Here is a 22,269-nt window from a genome sequence, read left to right on the forward strand (position 1 = left end):
ACTTGGAAACGCAAAAACTTGCGGTGAGCGGGGTGCACTGGGACATGTGTGTATGCCTCCTTGAGATCGAGGGAGCAGAGCCAGTCGCCCTCGTCGATCAGGGGGTAGAGTGTTGGTAGTGAGAGCATCCGAAACTTTTCCCGTACCAGGAATTTGTTGAGGCGTCTCAAGTCTAGTATTGGGCGTAGGTCTCCCGTTTTTTTCGGTACCAGGAAGTAACGGGAGTGGAAGCCCTTCCCCCGTTGATCGGGGGGGACCTTCTCCACTGCTCTCAGGCGAAGCAGGTCTCGAGCTTCGGAGAGGAGTAGAGGTAGCTGAGTCCGGTTGGGAGGGCAATTCCTTGGGGGATTGTCCGGGGGAATGGCCCGAAAGTTGAGAGAGTACCCTGATGAGATCACGCCAAGGACCCATGCGTCCGACATGAGTTGTTCCCAGCGAGGGTAAAAGGCTTTGAGTCGACCTCCGATGGGAAGGCGGCCTGGGACTATGGCGGAGGGGGCCCGCCCCCTTCCGCGTGTCCCGTCAAAAGGACGGGGATGGTTTGGTGGTCGCGGGCGGTTGAGACTTGGGCATGGCCCTGTGATGGGCTTGCGGACGTCTGGGTGGGGGCCGCGAGAAAGCAGGGGTGGACTTTTGTGGGTAGCGGCGCGGAGGGGCCCTGTATGGCCTGGGCGCTGGCGGTTTGGGCTTTTGCCGGACAAGGGAGGCAAATGAGCGTTCATGTTCGGAGAGGCGTTTTGTCGCTGCCTCGATAGTGTCATCGAACAATTCCTTTCCCACGCAGGGGAGGTTAGCCAACCGGTCCTGTAAGTTGGGGTCCATGTCGACCAGGCGCAGCCAAGCTAGTCGGCGCATGGCGATAGCGAAGGCTGCTTCTCTGGAGGAGAGTTCGAAGCCATTGTAGGCCGCGTGGAATAGATGAAGGCGCAGGATGGAGAGGGACTCTAAAAGCAGGCCGAACGTTCCCTGTCGGGAGGCCGGTAGGTCAGTCTCAAAGGCTCTCAATAGTCCAATGAGGTGTTTGAGGTATGATGTGAAGGTGAAAGTGTAGCTTTGCACCCTAGAGGCCATCATTGCGTTTTGGTATAGTCTCCTGCCGAACTTGTCCAGGGTTCGGCCTTCTCGGCCTGGGGGGACCGCTGCTGAGACCCGGGACGGGTGAGCCTTTTTCAAGGAGGATTCCACTAGCAGCGATTGGTGGGAGAGCTGTGGTTGCTCGAATCCCGGGTAAGGTACTGTGCGGTACTTGGCCTCCATTTTGGAGGGTACGGCCGTGACCATGTAGGGGGTCTCCAGGTTCCTGAAGAAGGCCTGTTGGAGTACCGGGTTAGGTGGTAAGCGAAGGGACTCTCTGGGCAGTGATGGCATATCCAGCTCCGCCAGGTACTCCTTCGAGTGTCTGGAGTCGGACTGGAGGTCTAAGTCCAATGCGTGGCCCATGTCTTGGACAAAGCGAGTGAAGGATGGGCGAGATGTCCCCGGGGCCCCGTGCGGGGTCGGGGAGCGAGACCTTCGTCGGGTGGAGAAGGATAAGGAGGCTTCCCTCGAGTATCGAGGTTCATGCTCTGATCCATGCTCCGAGGTTGGGGAAGCACTGTGAGAGTGTTCCCGGGTTGTCGATCTTCGGCGTCTCGAGGAGCCCCTCGGAGACGATGCCGGGGTTAGGGGTACCGATCGATGTCGGATTGGTGACCTCGATCCGGACTCCCTCGGAGAATACGTCCGAGGGGGAGTTCGGAGGATGCGCGGGTTGGAGAGTGATAACTCAGCCACCCTTAGTGGTCCCGTACGAGGTGTGGGAGTGTAAGGAATTCGCGCACAGCGACTTAATCGTGAAAAAACAAGAAAAAATCGCGGTGCTAGAAGGCAGCTGGGGCAGAGCCTGAAAAACACGGCTTCTAGGCTCGCGGAAAATTTTGAACTGGAGACCACGAGGGGATGCACCCCCTAGTGGAGCAGGAAGGCACGCATGCGTGGAGCAGCAGAGCAAACTTAAATCTTCAATCAAGTTTGCTTGAAAATGCTTCCGCATCGGGGCTCCGTAGATGACGTCACCCACATGTGAGAATATCATGCCTGCTTGTCCTGGGATAAAATAAGTTTGTTCTCTCTTCCTACCTCACTCTATCATCCCCCACTCACCCCTACTTGTAGGCCCAGCATTTGTTCTTCCCTTCTTTCTATCCCCCCTTCTCTTTCACTTTCTCTTCTCCCTTCACCCCCCACTCCTTCCCTCTGTTCCCAAAGCAGTAGAGTTGTTCTGATAACCCTCCCTCCGTTCCTGAAGCAGCAGTATGTCCTGACAACCTCCCTCCCTTTCTCACCCAAAGATGCAGCAGCAGCCGATGAGTAGAGGAAGCACCGGTAAACAGGAAGCTTCTGACCAGCCCCTGCAGGGCCTTTCCTCTGCTGCTCCGGAGGTGAAGTTACATCGGAAGGAAAGACTCGTCAGCAAGAAGGTCTCCGGTCTGAGCAGCCCTGCGTCACACGCCCAGGAAGCTTCCATTCCAACAGGCTGGCATGCCCGTCCCAGGAGGCGTGAAAGGGTCGATCCAGGAGATGCACTTGCAGTTTTTTTTTTTTTTTGCCATCCGCCATCGAAAGGAGTGTGCGAGGGTTGGGGGGCTGTTGGACCAGTAATAGGGAGGAAGCGGGGCTGCTGCTGCACACACAAATGGAGGAGGGGGTTGCTTGGGCTGCTGGATGTGGACCAGCTGTAGCTGAAGGGATCTAGTCTGGGGATTGGGGGGGAAGGGAAACAGGTGCTGGGCCAATGTGGTGGGTGGAGTGGAGTTGGAGGGAAGGGAGAGGTAAGGAAGTTCTTCTTCACTCAAGAGTGGTAGAAAACTGGAACGCTCTTAAAAACAAAGTTAGACAAGTTCCTGCTGAATCAGAATGTATGCAGGTAGGGTTAGTCTCAGTTAGGGCGCTGGTCTTTGACCAAGGGCCACTGTGTGAGTGGACTGCTGGGCACGATGGACCACTGGTCTGACCCAACAGCGGCAATTCTTATGTTCTTACCAAATCCATACCTGGGCACTGAAGGGAGGGGATAGAGGTGGTGGAGCAATGGAAAGGGGGCTCGAGGGAAGGGGGTGATGTGCAGGACCTACAGGAAGAGAGAGAAAGAAAGGGAAAGAGAAAAGTTGAACCAAGGAAATGAAGGAAGAGAGTGAAATATTGAAAATAGTGGAGGGAGGAAAGAGAGAGTGTGAGAGACACATTGATGTAAGGGAGTAAAAGAGAAGAGAAGCTGGACACAGGGAGATATACAAAAAGAGGGAAAATGGGAGCATAGAAACAGGGACAAAAAGGGGAATGCTACATCTGCATGGGGGTGGTATATGGACACAGAGGGGTAATAATAGACATGGAAGGGTATATGGACACAGAAGATGGCTAGACATGGGGTAAGAATAAGAACCCAGAAGGAAGATGCTGGACAGGCAGGGGTATAGGGATATAGAGGAGTGATTCTGTACACAGGAGGAGGGAGATCATAGAATGGTGAGATGGGAACAAGGGAAATACTAGATAGGGAAGTATAGGAAACAAAGGGAGATGCTTGCTGAACATGGGGGAAAGATGGAAGATGAATGGTGAGTATGGAGAAGACGACATTTCAAATGGTCAGGAGACCCTGGCAAGCGAGTTAAGAGTAGACAGATGGAAAAGAAAACAGAGCCTGAGACAAATGTGATGTGAAGAATATAATGACCAGATTTAGTTAGATTGTGAGCCTTCGGGACAGTAAGGGAATTTCTCAAGTACCTTTCTTATTTCTAATCTTAATGTATATTTTCTGTAAACCGCTTAGAACCTAACGGATGTAGGGGTATATAAGAAATAAATTACATTACATTACAATAAAAAGTAGAATTTTTTTCTATTTTGTGATTAGAATATATCAAATTTGAAATATCTATCCTGCTAGAGCTGGTGTTAGACATAACTGGGGACTGCAAAGCCCAGGCTGTGCTGCTTTAGCTTCCAACTGAATTATGACTCTCTCTGACCAGGGGCAGTTGCCCTAGATGCACTCCCCTAACACTATTCCTTTCATGTGTGACTGCGGGATTGTTAGCATGATTTTTCTGTGTAGCATGCTGTAATAATTTGGCTTATACAGTTTTCTCGGTAGTAGAGGGGACATTTGTGAATGGGAGGGGAGCCAGGGGTTTTGTTGATCCTTGCTCTGTATTATTTGTGTTTATAAAATGACAATTGTAGAGAATATTATTTCTTTTTATACTTTAATAAAATAAGTTCAATATAAAATCATAACTATTTGAGGCTTGTGTGGATGGGATCAGATGAGTTGCGGGGATGGGAATTGAGCTCGTGTGGATGGGGTGAGGACAGCAACCGAGCTCGCGGAGATGGGGCCAAATTTTTTGTTGCAATTACAAACTGGTTTTCAACTAGATAGTTAACTGGAATATAAAAATGGAAAAATCCAACCATACACTAAGAAACTCACTCTCTTATCACATAGAGTGTAATAAAAGGAGGGAAAGGATCTCAGAAACCAGCTTAATATTTGGTAAATTAACCTAAGCCAAGACTTATAAGGTTCCACATCTCAGTCATTGATCCTTATAACCTCCTCCTTCCTATTCTAAATTTTTAATGTTCACTTTTTATAAAACTATTTATTTAAATTATTCCTAAAAATTACATTTTAATATACCGACCATTAACGTGTATCTGGCCGGTTTACAAAGCTAAAAACGTTAAAATAAATTTAAGATTGGGGTAAAATAAAAGGTTGGACATAAAAGACAAGTAAATTGACATATGCGATTTTGAGGGAGGGGAAGTTTATAATTACATCTGTAAATAAAATAACATAAGAACATAAGATTTGCCGCTGCTGGGTCAGACCAGTGGTCCATCATGCCCAACAGTCCGCTCACGCGGCAGCTCTTAGGTCAAAGACCAGTGCCCTATTTGAGTCTGTTCTAGTAGGAACTTATCCAACTTTGTCTTGAATCTCTGAAGGGTGCTTTCCCCTATAACAGCCTCCAGGAGAGCGTTTCAGACCTCCACCACTCTCTGGGTGAAGAAGAACTTCCTTATGTTTGTACGGAATCTTTTCCCTTCTAACTTTAGTGAGTGCCCTCTTGTTCTCTTCACCTTGGAGAAGGTGAACAATCTCTCTGTCTCTACTAAGTCAATTCCCTTCAATATTTTGAATGTTTCGATCATGTCCCCTCTAAGTCTTCTCTTTTCAAGGGAGAAGAGGCCCAGTTTCTCTAGCCCCTTAATCATTTTTGTCGCTCTTCTCTGGACCCTTTCCAGTAGTACTATGTCCTTTTTCATGTACGGCGACCAGTGTTGGATGCAGTATTCCAAGTGGGGGGCATACCATGGCCTGGTACAACGGCATGATAACCTTCTCGGATTTGTTAGTGATCCCCTTCTTAATCATTCCTAGTATCTGTTTGACCTTTTTGCCGCCACGCATTGCGCGGACGGTTTCACTGACTTGTCTACAAGTACTCCCATAGAAACATAGAAGATGACGGCAGAAAAGGGCTACAGCCCATCAAGTCTGCCCACTCTGCTTACCCACCCCTCTGCTTACCCACCACCTAATGACCCAATTTCCTTATCTTGACCCTCGTAGGGATCCTGGGTGCTCTCTCCAAGTGTAGCACTGGACATCCTGTATTAGTGCATATGATTTTGGTTACCGACATGCATCACCTTGCACTTATCCACATTGAACCTCATTTGCCATTTTGCAGCCCATTCCTCGAGCGTATTTATGTTTCTTTGTAGGTCTTCGCAATCCTTGTGTTCTCACCACTCTGAATAAATATGTATCGTCCGCAATTTAATCACCTCACTCGAGCTGCCAATTTCTAGGTCATTTATAAATATGTTGAAGAGCACAGGTTCGAGCACCGAACCCCGCGGCACTCCATTTGTGATTCTTTTCCACTCCAAGTATTGTCCTTCACCCCCACTCTCAGTTTACTATCCGCCAACCAGTTTTTAATCCACGTGACTAAATCACCCTCGATTCCATGGCTCATAATTTTTCTAAGTAGACGTTCATTCGCAACCTTGTCGAACGCCTTCTGAAAATCTAGATATGGGTAGGGGGGAGGGAAAAACACCAGGAGATAGGGGTCGCTTCTTCTATAGCATGGTGTAGCCCAATAGGACCTGTTTCACCAAAAAATAATAGCTTTTCTCAAGGGTTCATATTACTTGCCGCCTATTTCTGAAATATACATTAAAAACTGTTGATATTTAAATTTAAAAATACACCCTATAACTGCCACATCTTCCTCCAATCATTCATCCTGATCCTACCGTTGAGTAACCTAATAAAATTTTTACTCACATATTCAGTTCCACTCTTAAAATATATCACTCATATCAATTCTTATATGTTTCTCTCATATTAATAATAATATACACAGGGTGTGTGTTTAAATTTAAATATTAACAGTTTTTAATGCATATTTCAGAAATAGGCGGCAAGTAATATGAACCCTTGACAAAGCCATTATTTTTGGCCAAATTTTTTTCCCCATGCCATTCTCTAGTAGCAAATCGCCTGGACCAGATGATATAAACCCCAGAGTGCTGATAGAATTGAAAAATGTACTTGATGTAAGTTATAAAATGAATTAAGAATTAAAAAAGAAAAGAAAAATGAACTTGCAGAGCTATTGTTAGAAATCCAGTAAAGTACCTGAAGACTGGAGGGCGGCCAACATGATGCCAATTTTTAAAAAGGGTTCTACAGGTGATCTGGGAAATTATAGACCGTTGAGTCTGACGTTGGTGCCGGGGAAAATGGTAGAGACTATTATAAAGAACAAAATGACAGAACATATACATAAGAATGGATTAATTAGAGAAAGCCAACATGGATTTCGTCAAGGGAAATCTTGCCTCACCAATCTACTGCATTTGGATTTTCAAAAAGATGTTTGGCAAAGTACCTGGTGAAAGACTTCTGAGAAAATTAGAAAGTCATGGGATAGGAGGTAATATCCTATTATGGATTAAAGAACTGGTTGAAAGACAGAAAACAGAGAAAGTTTAAATGGTCAATATTCTCAATGGAGAAGGGTAAGTAGTGAGGTTCCCCAGTGGTCTATGCTGGGACTGCTGCTTTTTAACATATTTATCAATGATCTACAGATGGGAAAGCAAATAGAATGCTAGGAATTATCAAGAAAGGAATGGAAAACAAAGATGAAAATATTATAATGCCCTTGTATAGCCGGCTGCACTTCAAATACTGTGTGCAATTCTGGTCACCTTATCTTAAAGATATAGTGGAATTAGAAAAGGTACAGAGAATGGCAATGAAAATGATAAAAGGGATGGGAGGACTTCCCTATGATGAAAGGCTAAAGCAGCTAGGATTCTTCAGCTTGGAGATGGCTTAGGGGTGATATGATAAAATGCTGAGTGGAGTGGAAAGGGTAGATGTAAATTGCTTGTTTACTCTTTCCAAAAATACTAGGACTAGGGGGCATGAGATAAAGCTGCAAAGCAGTAGATTTAAAATAAACTGGAGAAAATATATCTTCACACATGTGTAATTAAACTCTGGAATGCATTGTCGGACAATGTGCTGAAATCAGTTAGCTTAGCAGGGTTTAAAAAAGGTTTGGCTAATTTCCTAAAAAAATTTCATAGGCATTTATTGAGATGGCTTGGGGAAATCCACTGCTTATACCTAGGATAAGTATCATAAGAACATAAGCAGTGCCTCCGCCGGGTCAGACCACAGGTCCATCCTGCCCAGCAGTCCGCTCCCGCGGCGGCCCAAACAGGTCACGACCTGTCTGTATCACCAGAAGGGGCTCCCTTGCCACCTTGGTTTCTCATTTAAGTCCTGTCTTCCTATCGAAGTCCTAACCCTCCGGTCTTGCACATGCACGACCTGGTTTGGTTTCTATACTCATTACCTGATTAGCTTTCTATACTTGTGTTACATCCCAGCTCCTCCCTCAGTATCCCATGATCCCTTTATCCTTCAGGAATCCGTCCAATCCCTGTTTGAATCCCTGTACCGTACTCTGCCTGATCACTTCCTCTGGTAGCGCATTCCAAGTGTCCACGACCCTTTGGGTGAAAAAAAACTTCCTTGCGTTTGTTTTGAACCTATCTCCCTTCAGTTTCTCCGAATGCCCCCTCGTACCTGTTGTCCTCTTCAGTCTGAAGAATCTGTCCCTATCCACCCTCTCTATGCCCCTCATGATCTTGAAGGTCTCTATCATATCTCCCCTGAGCCTCCTCTTTTCCAGAGAGAAGAGCCCCAGCCTATCCAACCTCTCGGCGTATGGGCAGTGTTCCAGCCCTTTTACCATTTTCGTTGCTCTCCTTTGGACTCTCTCAAGTACCGCCATGTCCTTCTTGAGGTGCGGCGACCAATACTGAACGCAGTATTCAAGATGTGGACGCACCATCGCTCGATACAATGGCATGATGACTTCCCGTGTTCTGGTTGTCATCATGCCATTGTATCGAGCGATGGTACGTCCACATCTGGAATACTGCGTTCAGTATTGGTTGCCGCACAGTAAAATCAGTAAAATCTGTTTTACTACTTGAGACTTGAGTTGGCCACTGTTGGAAACAGGATACTGAGCTTGATGAACCTTTGGTCTGTGAGTATGACAGTTCTTATTTTCGGTGAGGTAAAGAGAAATTGATTTGATATACCACTTTTCTATAGGTAGAACCAAAATGGGGACTGTGCTCTGGGAGAAAGATTGCTTTGTACACTTTTAAAAACTAAGTTACTCAATTTTGTATTTCTGGTCTTACCCTTATTATAGCATTTTATACCTGTCTAGATTCTCTTCTCCTTCCTATACAGCTTCTTGCTAAGGAAAAAAAATACCTCTGTTCTTAACTCTACTGGGAAATTTGGTTCTTTGTTGACTAAAGCCACATTTTCTCTTAGCTTCCTTCTCTTAGGAAAAAGTATAAGAAAATCTTATAACTGTTTTTTAAAACCTGCTTATTCTGCTCTGGGAAGAGGGCTTTAAGTTTTGAAAATCCTATTCTTCTGTACTGTAAAAAAGAGAGCTTATCTTTCTCATAGAAAAAAGGATAGGAAATTAACTAGTTAAATCCTTTGTGCTTTGTGGCACAGGAGACTTCAAGTTTGGAAAACCCTGTGTTTTAAGTGAGCTGCAGATTTGGTAAAGCCTGTTATGGAGGGCAGAATACTGGAACTGGAGCCACTTCAAGCACTGGAGGAGGAATACAGAGATGCAGAGAACATCAAGACAGAGGACACCATCAAGGAAGAAGTCAGAGAACTGGAGAAGTTAATAGAGGAGGCCGTGGAAAATCACCAGCAACAGTGGAACTGCCGAGATACACCTACAGAGTGTGGACCACCCGACGGACAACCACCAGGAAGAAATGGGTGACACAGCAGCGAGATCTGGAAACAGTGGAGGGGGACCCACAAGAAGACGAGTCCGGTTCAAGCCAACGCCAGGAGAGAGAAAATGGATGGGAACAAAGGACATGGACCTACGGCTGGAGAGATGGACATACACCAGGGACATGGACCTACGGCTGGAGAATCAAGAGAAGATAGAGAAGACAGCAATCGTCGTCAGGGACTCCATCATCAGACAAGTCGATAGCCACATATCGGGAGGAAGACTGGATCGGCTGGTGACCTGCCTACCGGGAGCCAAGGTAGAAGACATAGTGAGCCGCATCGATAGGATCATCGAAAGTGTGGAAGAAGAAGATACGGCAGTGGTGATTCATGTGGGGACGAACTACATGAGCAACAGGAACTACAACATGGAAGTACTGAAGGACCAATTCCAGATGCCAGGAAGGAAGCTGAAGACCAGAAAGCAGAGGAAGTATTCTCGGAGATCCTGCCGGTACCCAGGGCCGATGAGAAGAGGCAGATGGAGCTGCAAGCAGTCAACGCGTGGATGCGGTGCTGGTGTGAGGAAGGATTCCACTTTGTGCGCAACTGGACGACATTCTTGGGGATTCCCTTGCTGGCTCCAAAGTTGGAGCTAGGAGGGGAAATACCAATTCAAGGCTGCAGCCAAGTCTGAGCTGTCATAGCCTTACTTTCCTGTCAGTGCCTGAGCCAATCATTGTTCAGGCACTGACAGGAACATAAGGCTATGACAGCTCAGACCCTGTCGTTTTGCACAAAAAATGATGAGTTTCCCTGCTGTGCATTACACGGAGTGCTCATTAGAATACTGAGCTTCTTATTATGCATTTGCATTGGATTCTCAGTAGCTGCTACCGACAATCAGTAGCAGCCATGGAGAAGCAATATGCACATCGAGAGGAGAGTTTCCTTGCAAGTAAGACTGGTTAAAATCAGTCTGTCTTGCAAGGAAACCTTTTGTGCATCAGGGCCTAGAACCCCAGAACTGGCAGCAGCTGAAGTAGAAGGCAAGGAAAAGGTAGGAGCCTAAGCTAGCATCGATAACACTGCAGACCCAGGAGCAGATTCATGCTCATTTAAAATGGCTGCAGGAACCACGTCCAAAAAAAACTGCCTAAGGGGAACGAGATTGAGAATCACCCGAGCAAGAAAACAATGGTTTAGCAGAGACAGAAGCAGGCTCAGGTGAAACTGAAGAACAGTCTGCTGAACAGTGTCCTGATGCTGCTCTTCTCTTCTCACAGTGAGAGAAACATTTAACTGCTTCTGCCTCCATTGGAGCAAAGAGAAAGAGAAACCATAAGTTAATCCTGACTAATAAAATTTAAAGCAACACTCACCCCTCTACAGCACAGCGGTCACATCTCTGTTAAGAGTAAATGTGGAAAGATAGTTAATCAAAACCCCTTCCAAAATGATGTCTCTGAGCAGGAAATCGCCCTTAGTACCTTTCTATGATGATTTTTTTTTTTTAACCTGTGAGGAAGAAGACTAGACAAAGTGACTAGATAGGGGAATGGGGTGGGGGAGGGATCTGGTGCCAGAAAATATACCCCTAAAGCTGGTACTGCTCAACCAGGACACCTCCAAACTCAAACTTGGAACAGGAGCTGTGATGAAGATAAGACTAGGAGCTTGTGAGAAGAGATATACTAATTGTTCAAGTAGCTTACCATCCTAAAAGACAGAGTTGAGTTCAGCTCAGTGCTCTCTATCTTCACCTACTGGTAGGTGGTCATACCCAACAAGTCTCTGGATTCATATGCTGTAGATGCCAAGGAAAGATATCCATACATAAATATGTATATATATGTATGTAGATACAAAAATATACATACACCTTTATATTTCCAGGTATACAGTCATGTGAAAAATTTAGGACACCCCATGAAATATTCAGTTCTTTCTTAAGCAATGCTCACATATCAATGTCAAATCTTTTTTCTATTTATCTCTGGAAAAGAAAGTGATGTAATTGCAGGTAAACAAGAAAAAAGTTTCCTTGATTTACTCATGAAACAGAAGATATCCACACAAATGTGTATTCTAACTGAGGAATAAATTAGGACACCCCCACATATCCTCCCACTTAAAGTGGCACAAATCACACACAGGTGTATCACATCAAGTGCACATGATTAGAACATCGTTACTCAGCATTTTGAAGGAAGTTTGTCCTACTTAAACCTCAGACATTTAGTTTGTGTGCTCATGACTGCTGCGGTGAGAGTGAACACCATGGTGAGATCAAAAGAGATGTCTGAGGCTTTCAGAAAGAAGATTGTAGCAGCTTACAAGTCTGTTAAGGGATTTAAAATGATCTCGAGAGAATTTGACATTAGCCATTCCATGGTCCATTTACCTGAGCTCCATGAAGAAAAACACCAGAACACTCAGAATGATCCAAAACACCGCTGTTCGCCTAATATTCAGCTTGAAAAAAATGGGACCATGTCACCCCTTTCTACCACAAACTTCACTGGCTATCCAGAGTCCTATTTAAATTCGCCTGTTTTTGCTACAAAACAGTTTTTGGGCTAGCCCCATACTACATTAACCCACACTTCATCCTGAATCACAGAAACAAGAACTCCCGCAGAATCCAGTTATTTGCTTTCCCCTCCCTAAAACTCTGCCATTCCAATAAATTCTTCGACAAAACCCTCGCCTTCCAGGCCGCCAAGCTAAACCCATGGATAACCCAATTAATCCTCGAGGCTCCAACCTACCTCAGCTTTAGAAAACTACTCAAAACACACCTCTTCCAACGCCACAACACTTAAAGGCCCCCTCCCCAAAGAATCCCCACCCCCCTTCTTCTTTCTCCTCGCCTTACCCCCTCCCCCCGACCCACCTTATCCTTCTCCCCAATGTCATCTTCTCCGCTGCCTGCATCCCTGCTTATACTAACACCCAACTCTATGCAATTCTGTTCAATTATTACTTAACTGCACATAACTATGTTTAATTAATGTAACGACGCATGTAATTATATTCAATCAATGTAAATATGTTCAATCAATTCTTAACCGCATGTAATCCTTGTTTAACTAATGTGAACCGCCTAGAACTCACTGGGTATGGCGGTATACAAGAATAAAATTATTATTATTATTATTATGTGTTGCAAAGAAAGTCTATGGCAGCCTGCAATACACAGTACAAGCAAGGAGATCAATACCTCAAGAGCTGATTAAACTGGATTTTTCAGGTCTTCTGACCGCCTCACCTTCCCTATCACCACAGATCATGACCACCAGGACCCCTCAGGGAAATCAGAAAAGACATGCGGTCTGGTTCCGATCTGGATCCTCCACAGAACCACAGCAGCCTGCGCTCTACCCCTTTGCGGACGAACCAGGAGAGAAATGGTGCCCGATCCTGGAGACCCGATCCAATCTGCAGGCTGTCCAGAAGACTTACTGCAGTTTAACCTTACAGAGCACCATCCAGAAGCAGACAAAATTTAAAATGTCTGCTATCTCCCACCGAAGGATCACTCCCACAGAGTTGATCCGCAGCACTTGGGCAAACCCGCAAAACAAATCAAATAAAGACTAGGAATTAAAAACAAATCACGAGCAGAAGAAACTGATTCCACCCATGCAGTGAGGCTGCAGGAACAAACTGAGCATGACAGGAAGCTACCAGGCAGCAAATAGCCTAGAAGGGAGGGAACAAGTTTTATTAGCCCTGCAGCTGAGGCTAAAGAGGATGCAAGATCCCACGTGTTCAGCCTTCAGAGGGATTGAACAAGAACACTAGCTATTAGGATGTAGGGCAGGGGTGCCCACACTTTTTTGGCTTGCGAGCTACTTTTTAAATGGTCAAGTCAAAATGATCAACCAACAATAAAAATACTAAACATATACCCCCTCTTTTACTAAGGCGAACTAGCCTATTTAGCACACGCTAAGTGCTAATGCGCCCATTATAGTCTATGGACACATTGCATTTAGGGCACGCTAAATCGGCTAGTGCGCCTCTTCTGTCCTCCAGACCTCTTTCCATTCCCCAACCAACATCTCTCTCTGTTCCTCCAGGAGTCCCAACTTTTCTTCCTCTCTCCTCCACCCCTATTGGCAACATGTCTCCTCTCTCTCCATCCTCTGTTATGATCTTGCATCTCTCTATTCTTCCTCCCCCTCTGTCTCTTCAGTCTGCACCTCCCATAGTCAAACATCTGCCCCCTCTTTTCTGCCTCCCCTTTGTTTCAGGTTTCTCCCTCTCTCTTCCTTCTGCTAACATTTTGAGTCCTCCCACCTTTGATCCAGGTCTTTCTGTCTCTCTCACTCTGTCTTCTCCCTCCCCAGGGCCTGGCATCTCTCTTTCCTCGGTTCAAGGTATTTCCCCTCTCTAACCCCTCTAGTAGTCCAGAATCTGCCTGGCTTCCCCCTCCCTTTTGGTTCAAGCCTGCTTTTCCACCCCTCAAGGTCCTTTTATTTCCTCCCCTCCCAGTCCATATCCAGTGTTTCTAAGACAACCCCCCCATCCCGCCGGGGCCCTTGTGACAGGCACAGTCTTACTTCGATGTGTGGGGCCTTACCTCCGCTGCTTCCCACACACAGTGACTGTCAGGACCTCAGACTGGATCATCCAGCTACTCTTGATTGCAACTGTCAGTTCTCGCCTCGGTTCTTCCCTCTGGGCCTAACTACCACAGTTTAAAGTTAATTACCTCAGCCTGCAGAGCGAACATAGCAGGCTGCTGTCGACCTCTGTAGCACGTTCCGTCTGCCGTGGTTTCACACCTCCTATGACGTCAGGGGCGGGAACGCGGCAAAGAGAACGTGCTGCGGAGGTTGATGGTAACCTGTTACATTCGCTCTGCAGGCTGCCGTAATTAACTTTAAAGGTGAGACAGTGACCATGGGGGAATCCGGAGGACGCTGAGGAGGAAGCGTGTCATTTGAGCAAGACAGTCGGGCGCCCAACTAAAAGATGCTAAAGACGTTAGGGAGAACACTGGCTCTGCGATCTACTGGCGTTGCTTTTACGATCGACCAGTAGATCGCGATTGATGTTGTGGGCACCCCTGGTGTAGGGTGTCCTAATTTATTCCTCAGTTAGAATACACATTTTTGTGGATATCTTTTGTTTCATGAGTAAATCAAGGAAAATTTTGTTGTTTACCTGCAATTACATCACTTTCTTTTCCAGAGATAAATTAAAAAAAAAAGATCCGACATCGATATGTGAACATTTCTTTTTTTTAATATTTGTCATTATTTGTTACAATTAAATAACAAATATTCATGAATATCAACAGCATTTCAGCCAATAAAATACACTAAATAGGCATAAAGAAATTAGTCATCAGTGATCTAGTCTCCATTATAATGGTCGCCAGTTCCCAGTCCAAGAAATTAAATCAAAATAATTAATCATTATCATCGTGGACAGGCATGATTTGTGGCTTACTTACTATGCCACACAAAAACCTCCTAAACAAATAAAGATGAAAACTTAAACTTTCAGCATAGGTTAATAAAATCTTCCAACTGGACTGGATCAAAAAACACATATTTCTCACTTCCATACGAAATAAGGCATTTACATGGAAATTTTAAAAAGAAGGACGCTCCAACTGCCAAGACCTTCGGCTTTAGCAGTAGGAACTGCCTTCTTTTAAATTGGGTCTGTCTAAAGACATCAGGAAAAATTATTACCCGTTGGCCATAAAACAGATCTTGCTTTTTCACAAAGTATAGCTTCAAAATAGACTGTTTCTCTAACTCTGTCTTGAAGGCCGCCAGGAGTGTTGCTCGTTTATCTATTATGTCTTTAGATTCAAGAAACTGTGATACATTCAAACTATCAAGTGAAACTAATTTATCCATTTCACCTTCTTCTACTGTTTCTTTAGCTGCTCTTGGGATGTAATCGAAGTTATCCGGTTCAAAAGTTTTCACATTAGAATATTGCAATATTTCCCTCAAATACATTCTCAAGAGTTCTAATGGAAAAAGATAATGTGTAATAGGAAAGTTTAAAAAGCAAAGGTTCTTAGCTCTTAGTGAGTTCTCCAGTTTCTCTATTTTAGCATGAACCATCATACTATCTTTGATGTTAGAAGTAGCATTAACCTGTAAAGTACTCACAGCTTGATCTAATTTTTCTAACTTATTAGATGTATCTCCTAATTTACCTTCATGCTCATTAATTTTTACAGTTATATCAAATTTTAAACGGTTTTCTGTAATGACGACTCAATTCTATTAACACTTAGCCATGCATTGTTTAAAGTGATAACTTTATCTTTAGGGAGAATATTGGAGTCTGGCTCCATAGTCATCTGCACAGGAGTCAGGCCCTTAACTCCCGATAAAGATTGTCCTGAAACCTCCAGTCCAGATAAAATAGACAAATGTAAGGGCGAGACAGCTCTCTCCTGTAAGGGGGAAGATTCTACTTTCTCTACAAGATGTAATGGTTGAGGAGGTGGTGACGGTTCTCCTGAGGATAATGAGGCAGCTTGAATATCTAAAGTTACCTGCTCTTCCACATATGGTAAAACGGGAGCCAAAAGATGACGATCCTTTGGGCCTGTCATTGAAGTAGATGTAACAATTTCCTTTTGCCCATAGTGTTAGGAATCGATAATACCTACTTCCTGTTCTTCTTGGGCTCCGAAGGGGCGTGTCCTGTCCCTTTGGCCATGCCTCTTCGGACTCGTGGCCCGAGGATCATGACCATGGGCCGCGTACTGCTGCAATTAAAGAGCTCAGCAAGGGCCCTTCTCCAGCTGACTGGGGCACGGTCGGCTGCGGGACTGCCTGTCCCGTAGGTAATGTGCTAACCAGCACTGGCGGCCGATATGTGAACATTTCTTAAGAAACAACTGAATATTTCATAGGGTATCCACAGATATATAAAGATAGATATCCAGTATTGCCTGGAGATCTTGTATGTATCTGCTGCATTTGATACAGTAGATAATATCCTACTGCACAAATTAAGCTCATGTGGTACACAGGGTAGAATGATGCAATTGTTTACATCCTATCTGAAGGAACAAACATTTCAGTTGATAAGTGGTGGTTATGATCTCAAGTTGTTGCAGTGCCAAAGGGTATTCAGCAGGGTTCAGCATTATATGCCCTTTTGTTTAATCTGCACATGTCCCCTTTAGGATCAGTATTTGGAAAATTAAAAGTAGAGTAGAGGATATATGCTGATGCAGTGCATTTTTCCCCCCGTGGAACATAGTTGGACTGACTGTCAATGCCAATTGTCAATATAATGTGATTAATAAAGGATAGATGTATGCCAACAAATTAGCTTTAAATGTGAGTAAAACAGAGGCTATGTTTGTTTGGAGGATTGAGGAGTTGAACTGGCCTGGTTTTGTCACTATAGGTAAGAACATTACCAGTGAAGCAGAAAGTTAGATCTTTAGGGGTGATTTTAGACTCTACTGAGTATGCAAGAACAGATCTCACAAGTTGTTTTTCATTCTTTTTTTCAACTGAGACAACTGAGCATGTTAAAGCCCATGTTATCCATTGATGATTACAGAACTGTGATTCAAGTGCTGGTTATATCAAGGTTGGATTATTGCAGTGCTCTATATCTTGAGATTGCTATTTGAAGTTGCAGAGCACTACAAATTGTACAGAATATGGCAGCAAGGATGATAGCAGGGATAGCCAAAAAGGAGCTTATCGCACCTGTATTAAAAAGTTTGCATTGGCTTCCTGTGAGATCTCAAACAGAATTTAAGAATTGACATGGAGCATTGCATTGATGAGGAGGATGCCGTGGGTGTTAAAGCCAAAACTGATGCCCAGTTTCAAGGAACTTTATGCAGGGAAAGCTGTTAAACTTGAAGTGCTATGGATCAGCCCAGAAGTACATCTCTGGCTGTCAATTAAAAACCCTAACGTGGCTTCATAAAGGGGGGTAAACTATATTTGAGCATTAGCTGTTAACACTCAATTCAGTGGTATGTAAGTGGTGATATGATCCTTTTAAGGCATATTGCACTTTGGACTGCTCACAATAGTCACTTTTACACAGTAAGTTTTTATCTATGGGTATTCTGATTCAATAAAGCGTGCACTTGATTTCATCTGAAATACTATAATGCGGCCATATTAAAGGTTCTCTGAGAATTTTATGTCAAAAACTATCAAGTCTATTAGGTTCAGGATGAAAATGTAATTTTTCACCCTTTTTTTATTTTCGAGTCTCCAGGGAAGGTGATTCTTACTCTACAGACTTGACCCTATTCCCATTTATTTGTGGACCCTTTACAGAGAATATGGATTGAGGTTAAAACTATGTTTGATCTGGAAGGATTTCTCTGTCTATTTAGTAAATTAAGATATTTTCAGTCTAGTTCCACTTTGTATTTTTAAAATCTTAGAGAGAGATTGTGGACTTTGGCTGGGCTCCCTATGCTGATCTGATTTATCAGAGATCCTTGATATCACATACACTTGCAGGACCTTCTTATCAATTTTTTCAACTTCAGGACTTATTAACAGGGGCTGATGCCTGGCAAAACCTACAAAGGGCATCCACAACCCTAGAAATGGCCATTTTTAAAGATCTTTATAGGGTATTTTGTCTCATGGGAGTATGTAATTGCTCTTTGGTGGATCAGGGTTGTGGAATCTCCTTTTCTTATCACCAGGCCTGGGAGAGATGGTTGAGGAGGAATTTGGAAGAAGAATTGGGGAAAAATGTTATCATGTGCAAACTTGTTCCCTCATTACTAATTACCAATAATTACAATTTTGTTTGGTCAATCATTTGAATTGATGAAAACAAAAACAAAAACTGTGGATACATCATCATTTTTTTTTTTAAATTCAATACACAAAAGTTATGTGGTCCCAGCTTGATACTCGGCTGTGACTCTTGTGCGGAACCCAGTTGAATATCAGCCAGGCTTACATAGGCTCTGGACGGCCATGCTGCCCACACTCATGCCCTGATGTTCAGTGCTGCTGCCCAAACTTGACCCTGCACTAAATATCAGGGCATAAGTAAGCTGGTGACAATCAGCATTTAAAAAAAAGTACAGACTGCTACTGGGGGGGGGGGGGGGCGGGGGATAGTGTTTATCTTTTGGGGCAGACTAGATGGACCTTACAGGTTCACCTGCTATCCTCTACTGTGTTATCTCATTCAGCCCGCTTTTCTAGTTCTCAGAATGGGTTTTGCTGGAGGAAATGTGGACTTGCTGGTAGCTTTCAACACATAAGGTGAGACCATTTAATTATTAAATACTTTTGGATAGAAGTGTGGAATTGTTTATATAAATGGGCTGGAAAACACTGGGAAAATGATTCATTTGGTGTTCTTCCTGGGAAATTGATCAAATGATTTAATCATTCCTTGGTTATAAATGGCCATTGTTCGACACTGGAAACATCTGCATGGTCCATCTAGAAAAGCTTGATTGGATATATATTTGGACCTATATGGGTTTGAAGAGATAACATTCACGGGAGGTGATCTGATGGGTGAATAGGAAATTTGGGGATATGTAAAAATATTATGCATCTTGGAATTTATCTGTTTGTACACTGTTCATTGTACTATGTTCTTTTGTATGATGAACAAATTATATCATGAAGCACCATAGTACTTAAAGCAATTGTCAATATATCATTCTAGATGTACTCTGTGGTCAGAATCAGGTAGGCACCTGCCTTTTGATAGTTACCATGAAACACATTATGTTTATTGAAAGCTTCTATACCATTACTAATGCCAGGTATAAGTTAAAAAAAAAAAAAAATATATATATATATATATATTGTAACACCTTTACAGCAGCTCATGTAAACTGCTCTGAAATGACTCCCCAGTCATTATTTTATTTTTAGCCCACTCTGTATTGCAACACCTTTACAGAAGCTTGTGTAAACTGCCCTGATTTGACTCCCCAGTCATTATTTTGAGCTTTTACATGGGCTTCTGTAAAGGTTTGGCAGTGCATAGTTAGCATTTTCTGAGATGGTTTTCAATACAGGTATATTTATACCATAATCAATCACCCTACTTATATTCACACATTTATACCATAATCAATACTGGCATATTTATAATATAAACCAAAACCACCATAACTGAAAACCAGAGTGTCCACTTTTTCTTATGCTGCACCAGTATTATAGAACAAATGTCCAGGATCTCTCCATTTGTTTACTTCAAGATTGAATTTTAAAAACTGTTGAAGATGCAACTATTTGTGAAGGCATTTTATGAAGTGTGATAGTAGAAAGGAACATGGAAAGTAGGGCTGTTGTGCTGTATTAATGCTAGGACGTTATTGTGATGTCTTATTTTTCATGTTTATAAATAAATGTTTACTATATATTCTTTTTTTGGTAATTCACATAGCATTTATGTGGAACAAAAATTTTTTAAATAAATTATAGCAATATACATCTTGCAAGCAACATGTACAAGGGATGTTCAATAATTTATCTGAGTATGAAAGAAAGTATCAAGCGTGTTGGAACAAGTCTGTTCAAGCAGTGACATGTCTCAAGGTTACTCAGGCACAGTTGTGGCTCAGTTCAAGCCTAATATTCCAAGAGACAGGATGTCAAGTGAGTCCTTGTGCTAATTAAGTAAAACTGCTAGATTTGGAGCACCGTTCAGTGATAAAATTTCTCACAAAAGGGAAAAAGTCAAAGGAGATCCATGAATATATGACTGCAATTTATGGTGAGTCTGTCCCATCATTCTACAAAGTAAAATTTTGGAGCAAGCAGTTTAAGTGGGGTAGAGAGTCCATTGAAGATGATCCTCACACTGGACGGCCTGTAGAAGCAAGACTAGGGAACACTTGATTAAGTTACAGGGAAATACTTTTAAAACCAATAGGTTTTCACTCAGAGAATAGTTAAGCTCTGGAACGCATTGCCAGAGATTGTGCTAAGAGTGAAAACTTAGCTGTTTTTAAGAAAGGTTTGGACAATTTTCTGGAGGAAAAGTTCAGTCTGTTATTGAGAAAGACATGGGGCAAGCCACTGCTTGCCCTGGATCGGTAGCATGGGATGTTGCTACTTATTGGGTTTTGGCCAGGTACTAGGAACCTTGATTGGCCACTGTGAGAATAAGCTACTGGGCTTGATGGACCATTGGTCTGACCCAGTAGGGCTATTCTTATGTATGTTCTTGTGTTCTAAAGAAATGTGAAAGAAAGTTGAGGATTTAATTTTGTCAGACAGACAAATTAATGTTTCCTGTATAGCTGGCATCTTGGCAGTTACAGTTTGGAAAATAATTCATGAAAGGCTGGGCATGTCCAAAGTTAGTACAAGATGGGTTCTAAGAATGCTGATGCCATGTCAGAAGGCTATGAGGCTCCAGTGCTGTCAGGAGAGCTTGAAGATGCTCCGTGAAGACCAAGTGAATTTTTTTCATCATTTGTTGACTGGAGACTTGGATCTATCACAGAAATCATGAGTCTAAAATGGAGCTAATGTAGTGGAAGCACAAGTCCTGCTCTATAAAAGTTCAAGACAGAAAAATCTGCATGCAAAGTCTTGGCAACTGTTTTCTGGGATGATGTAGGCTCATGGCGACTTACAGAGAGAAGGTGGGGGGAAGGGAAGGGCAGAGTTAGGGAGATGTGAAGAGAGAAGACTTGAAGGATGGAAGGTGAATTGTGGGGGGAGAGATTGAAAGATGTATGTAGATTCAGGTGTCAAAGAGAAGAGTTTTCAGTTTCTTCCAGAATAAGGTGTAGCTAGCTTCTATTCTGATTGTTTCTGGGAGGTCATTCCAAGTTTTTACATCCAGGAAGATAAATTATTGAACACCCCTCGTATATGCACATACACCTTTTAAACGCACTTGGCAGCACTGATAAAGATGCAACATTCCATTTTTCATTTGCCAGGGAGAGCATAAAAAATAACATTGCTGGAAAAAAATTTTTCATATGTGTATTATTAGCCAGCATCCTTACGTGATTTGATGTTAGCATCTCTATAGGTGCCATTAAGAATTGCTAGCTCCATCAGTTGCATCTTTTTAAGGCTGTCTTCTCCTTCTGCCTGTTAAAAAAAAAAAAAAAAAAATTGTTACTGCTAAAAAGGTATCACCAAACAAATGCACAGTGCTTTTCAGAAAGTGAAAGTGATATTTTTAAAGAGTATTTAATCAAAAGAAGACAAAGGAAATGCAACAAATCACATTACATTTTCTCAATAAACACTGATTAAAATTAAAGCTAACAATGTTTGTCAGGGGAAATACAAGCAGCCTCTGATGCTGGTTTGCCCACCAAAAGGACTAACTGCATCTCCTAGGAATCAGATGTATTAAGTAGGAAAAATAACTTGCTAAAGCTCAAACACAACCCAATAATGATTTATAATTTTGGGGAAATAGCAGTCTTATCTCTTAAAACAGTGTATTGTGGCACACCAGTTTGATGCCCAAGATTTCAGGTGTGCCGTGACACATTGGCGAGGAGGAAAGTTATCCACGCAGCAAGAGGCACATCCTGTAGAAAGTCAGCCGGTGCAGATGACTCTCCCCCTGACTGGCGTCTCTCCTCCTCTCCCTGCACCTCCTGGATCCCTCCACTGAAGCGGGTTACTGCCAGATGGGCCTCCGTGCACTTTCAGGTGCCTTCCGGCCAGGGCACTAGATTTAGTGTGCTGCCAGCTGGAAAGTTTGCTAGACACTGCCTTATCAATATAAACTAAACTGAGAAACAAACTGTATCATAATTAATACCGTATTTTCACGCATATACACGCATATAACACGCGCATTATACACGATTTTACAAACCGAGTACAACTATGCGCGTTATATTCGTGAGCGCATTGTACAAATGTTTTTTTTTACATAGTTCCCCCCCTGACGTCTGATTC

At 43.3% G+C, this 22,269-nt stretch overlaps 1 protein-coding gene across 4 annotated transcripts in view; it reads right to left on the bottom strand.

Annotated features, from left to right (window-relative positions):
* The window catches only part of QKI (QKI, KH domain containing RNA binding), a 547,679-nt gene that overhangs the window by 77,262 nt on the left and 448,148 nt on the right, over positions 1 to 22,269 (bottom strand). For all 4 annotated transcript variants that reach the window (XM_033937413.1, XM_033937412.1, XM_033937415.1 and 1 more), the window contains exon 5: positions 21,354 to 21,441. In XM_033937413.1, coding sequence (XP_033793304.1) covers positions 21,354 to 21,441 — 88 coding nt within the window. The remainder of the gene's footprint in view (positions 1 to 21,353; positions 21,442 to 22,269) is intronic.

The sequence above is a fragment of the Geotrypetes seraphini genome, chromosome 3 (assembly GCF_902459505.1).
Source record: "Geotrypetes seraphini chromosome 3, aGeoSer1.1, whole genome shotgun sequence".
Taxonomy (NCBI): domain Eukaryota; kingdom Metazoa; phylum Chordata; class Amphibia; order Gymnophiona; family Dermophiidae; genus Geotrypetes; species Geotrypetes seraphini.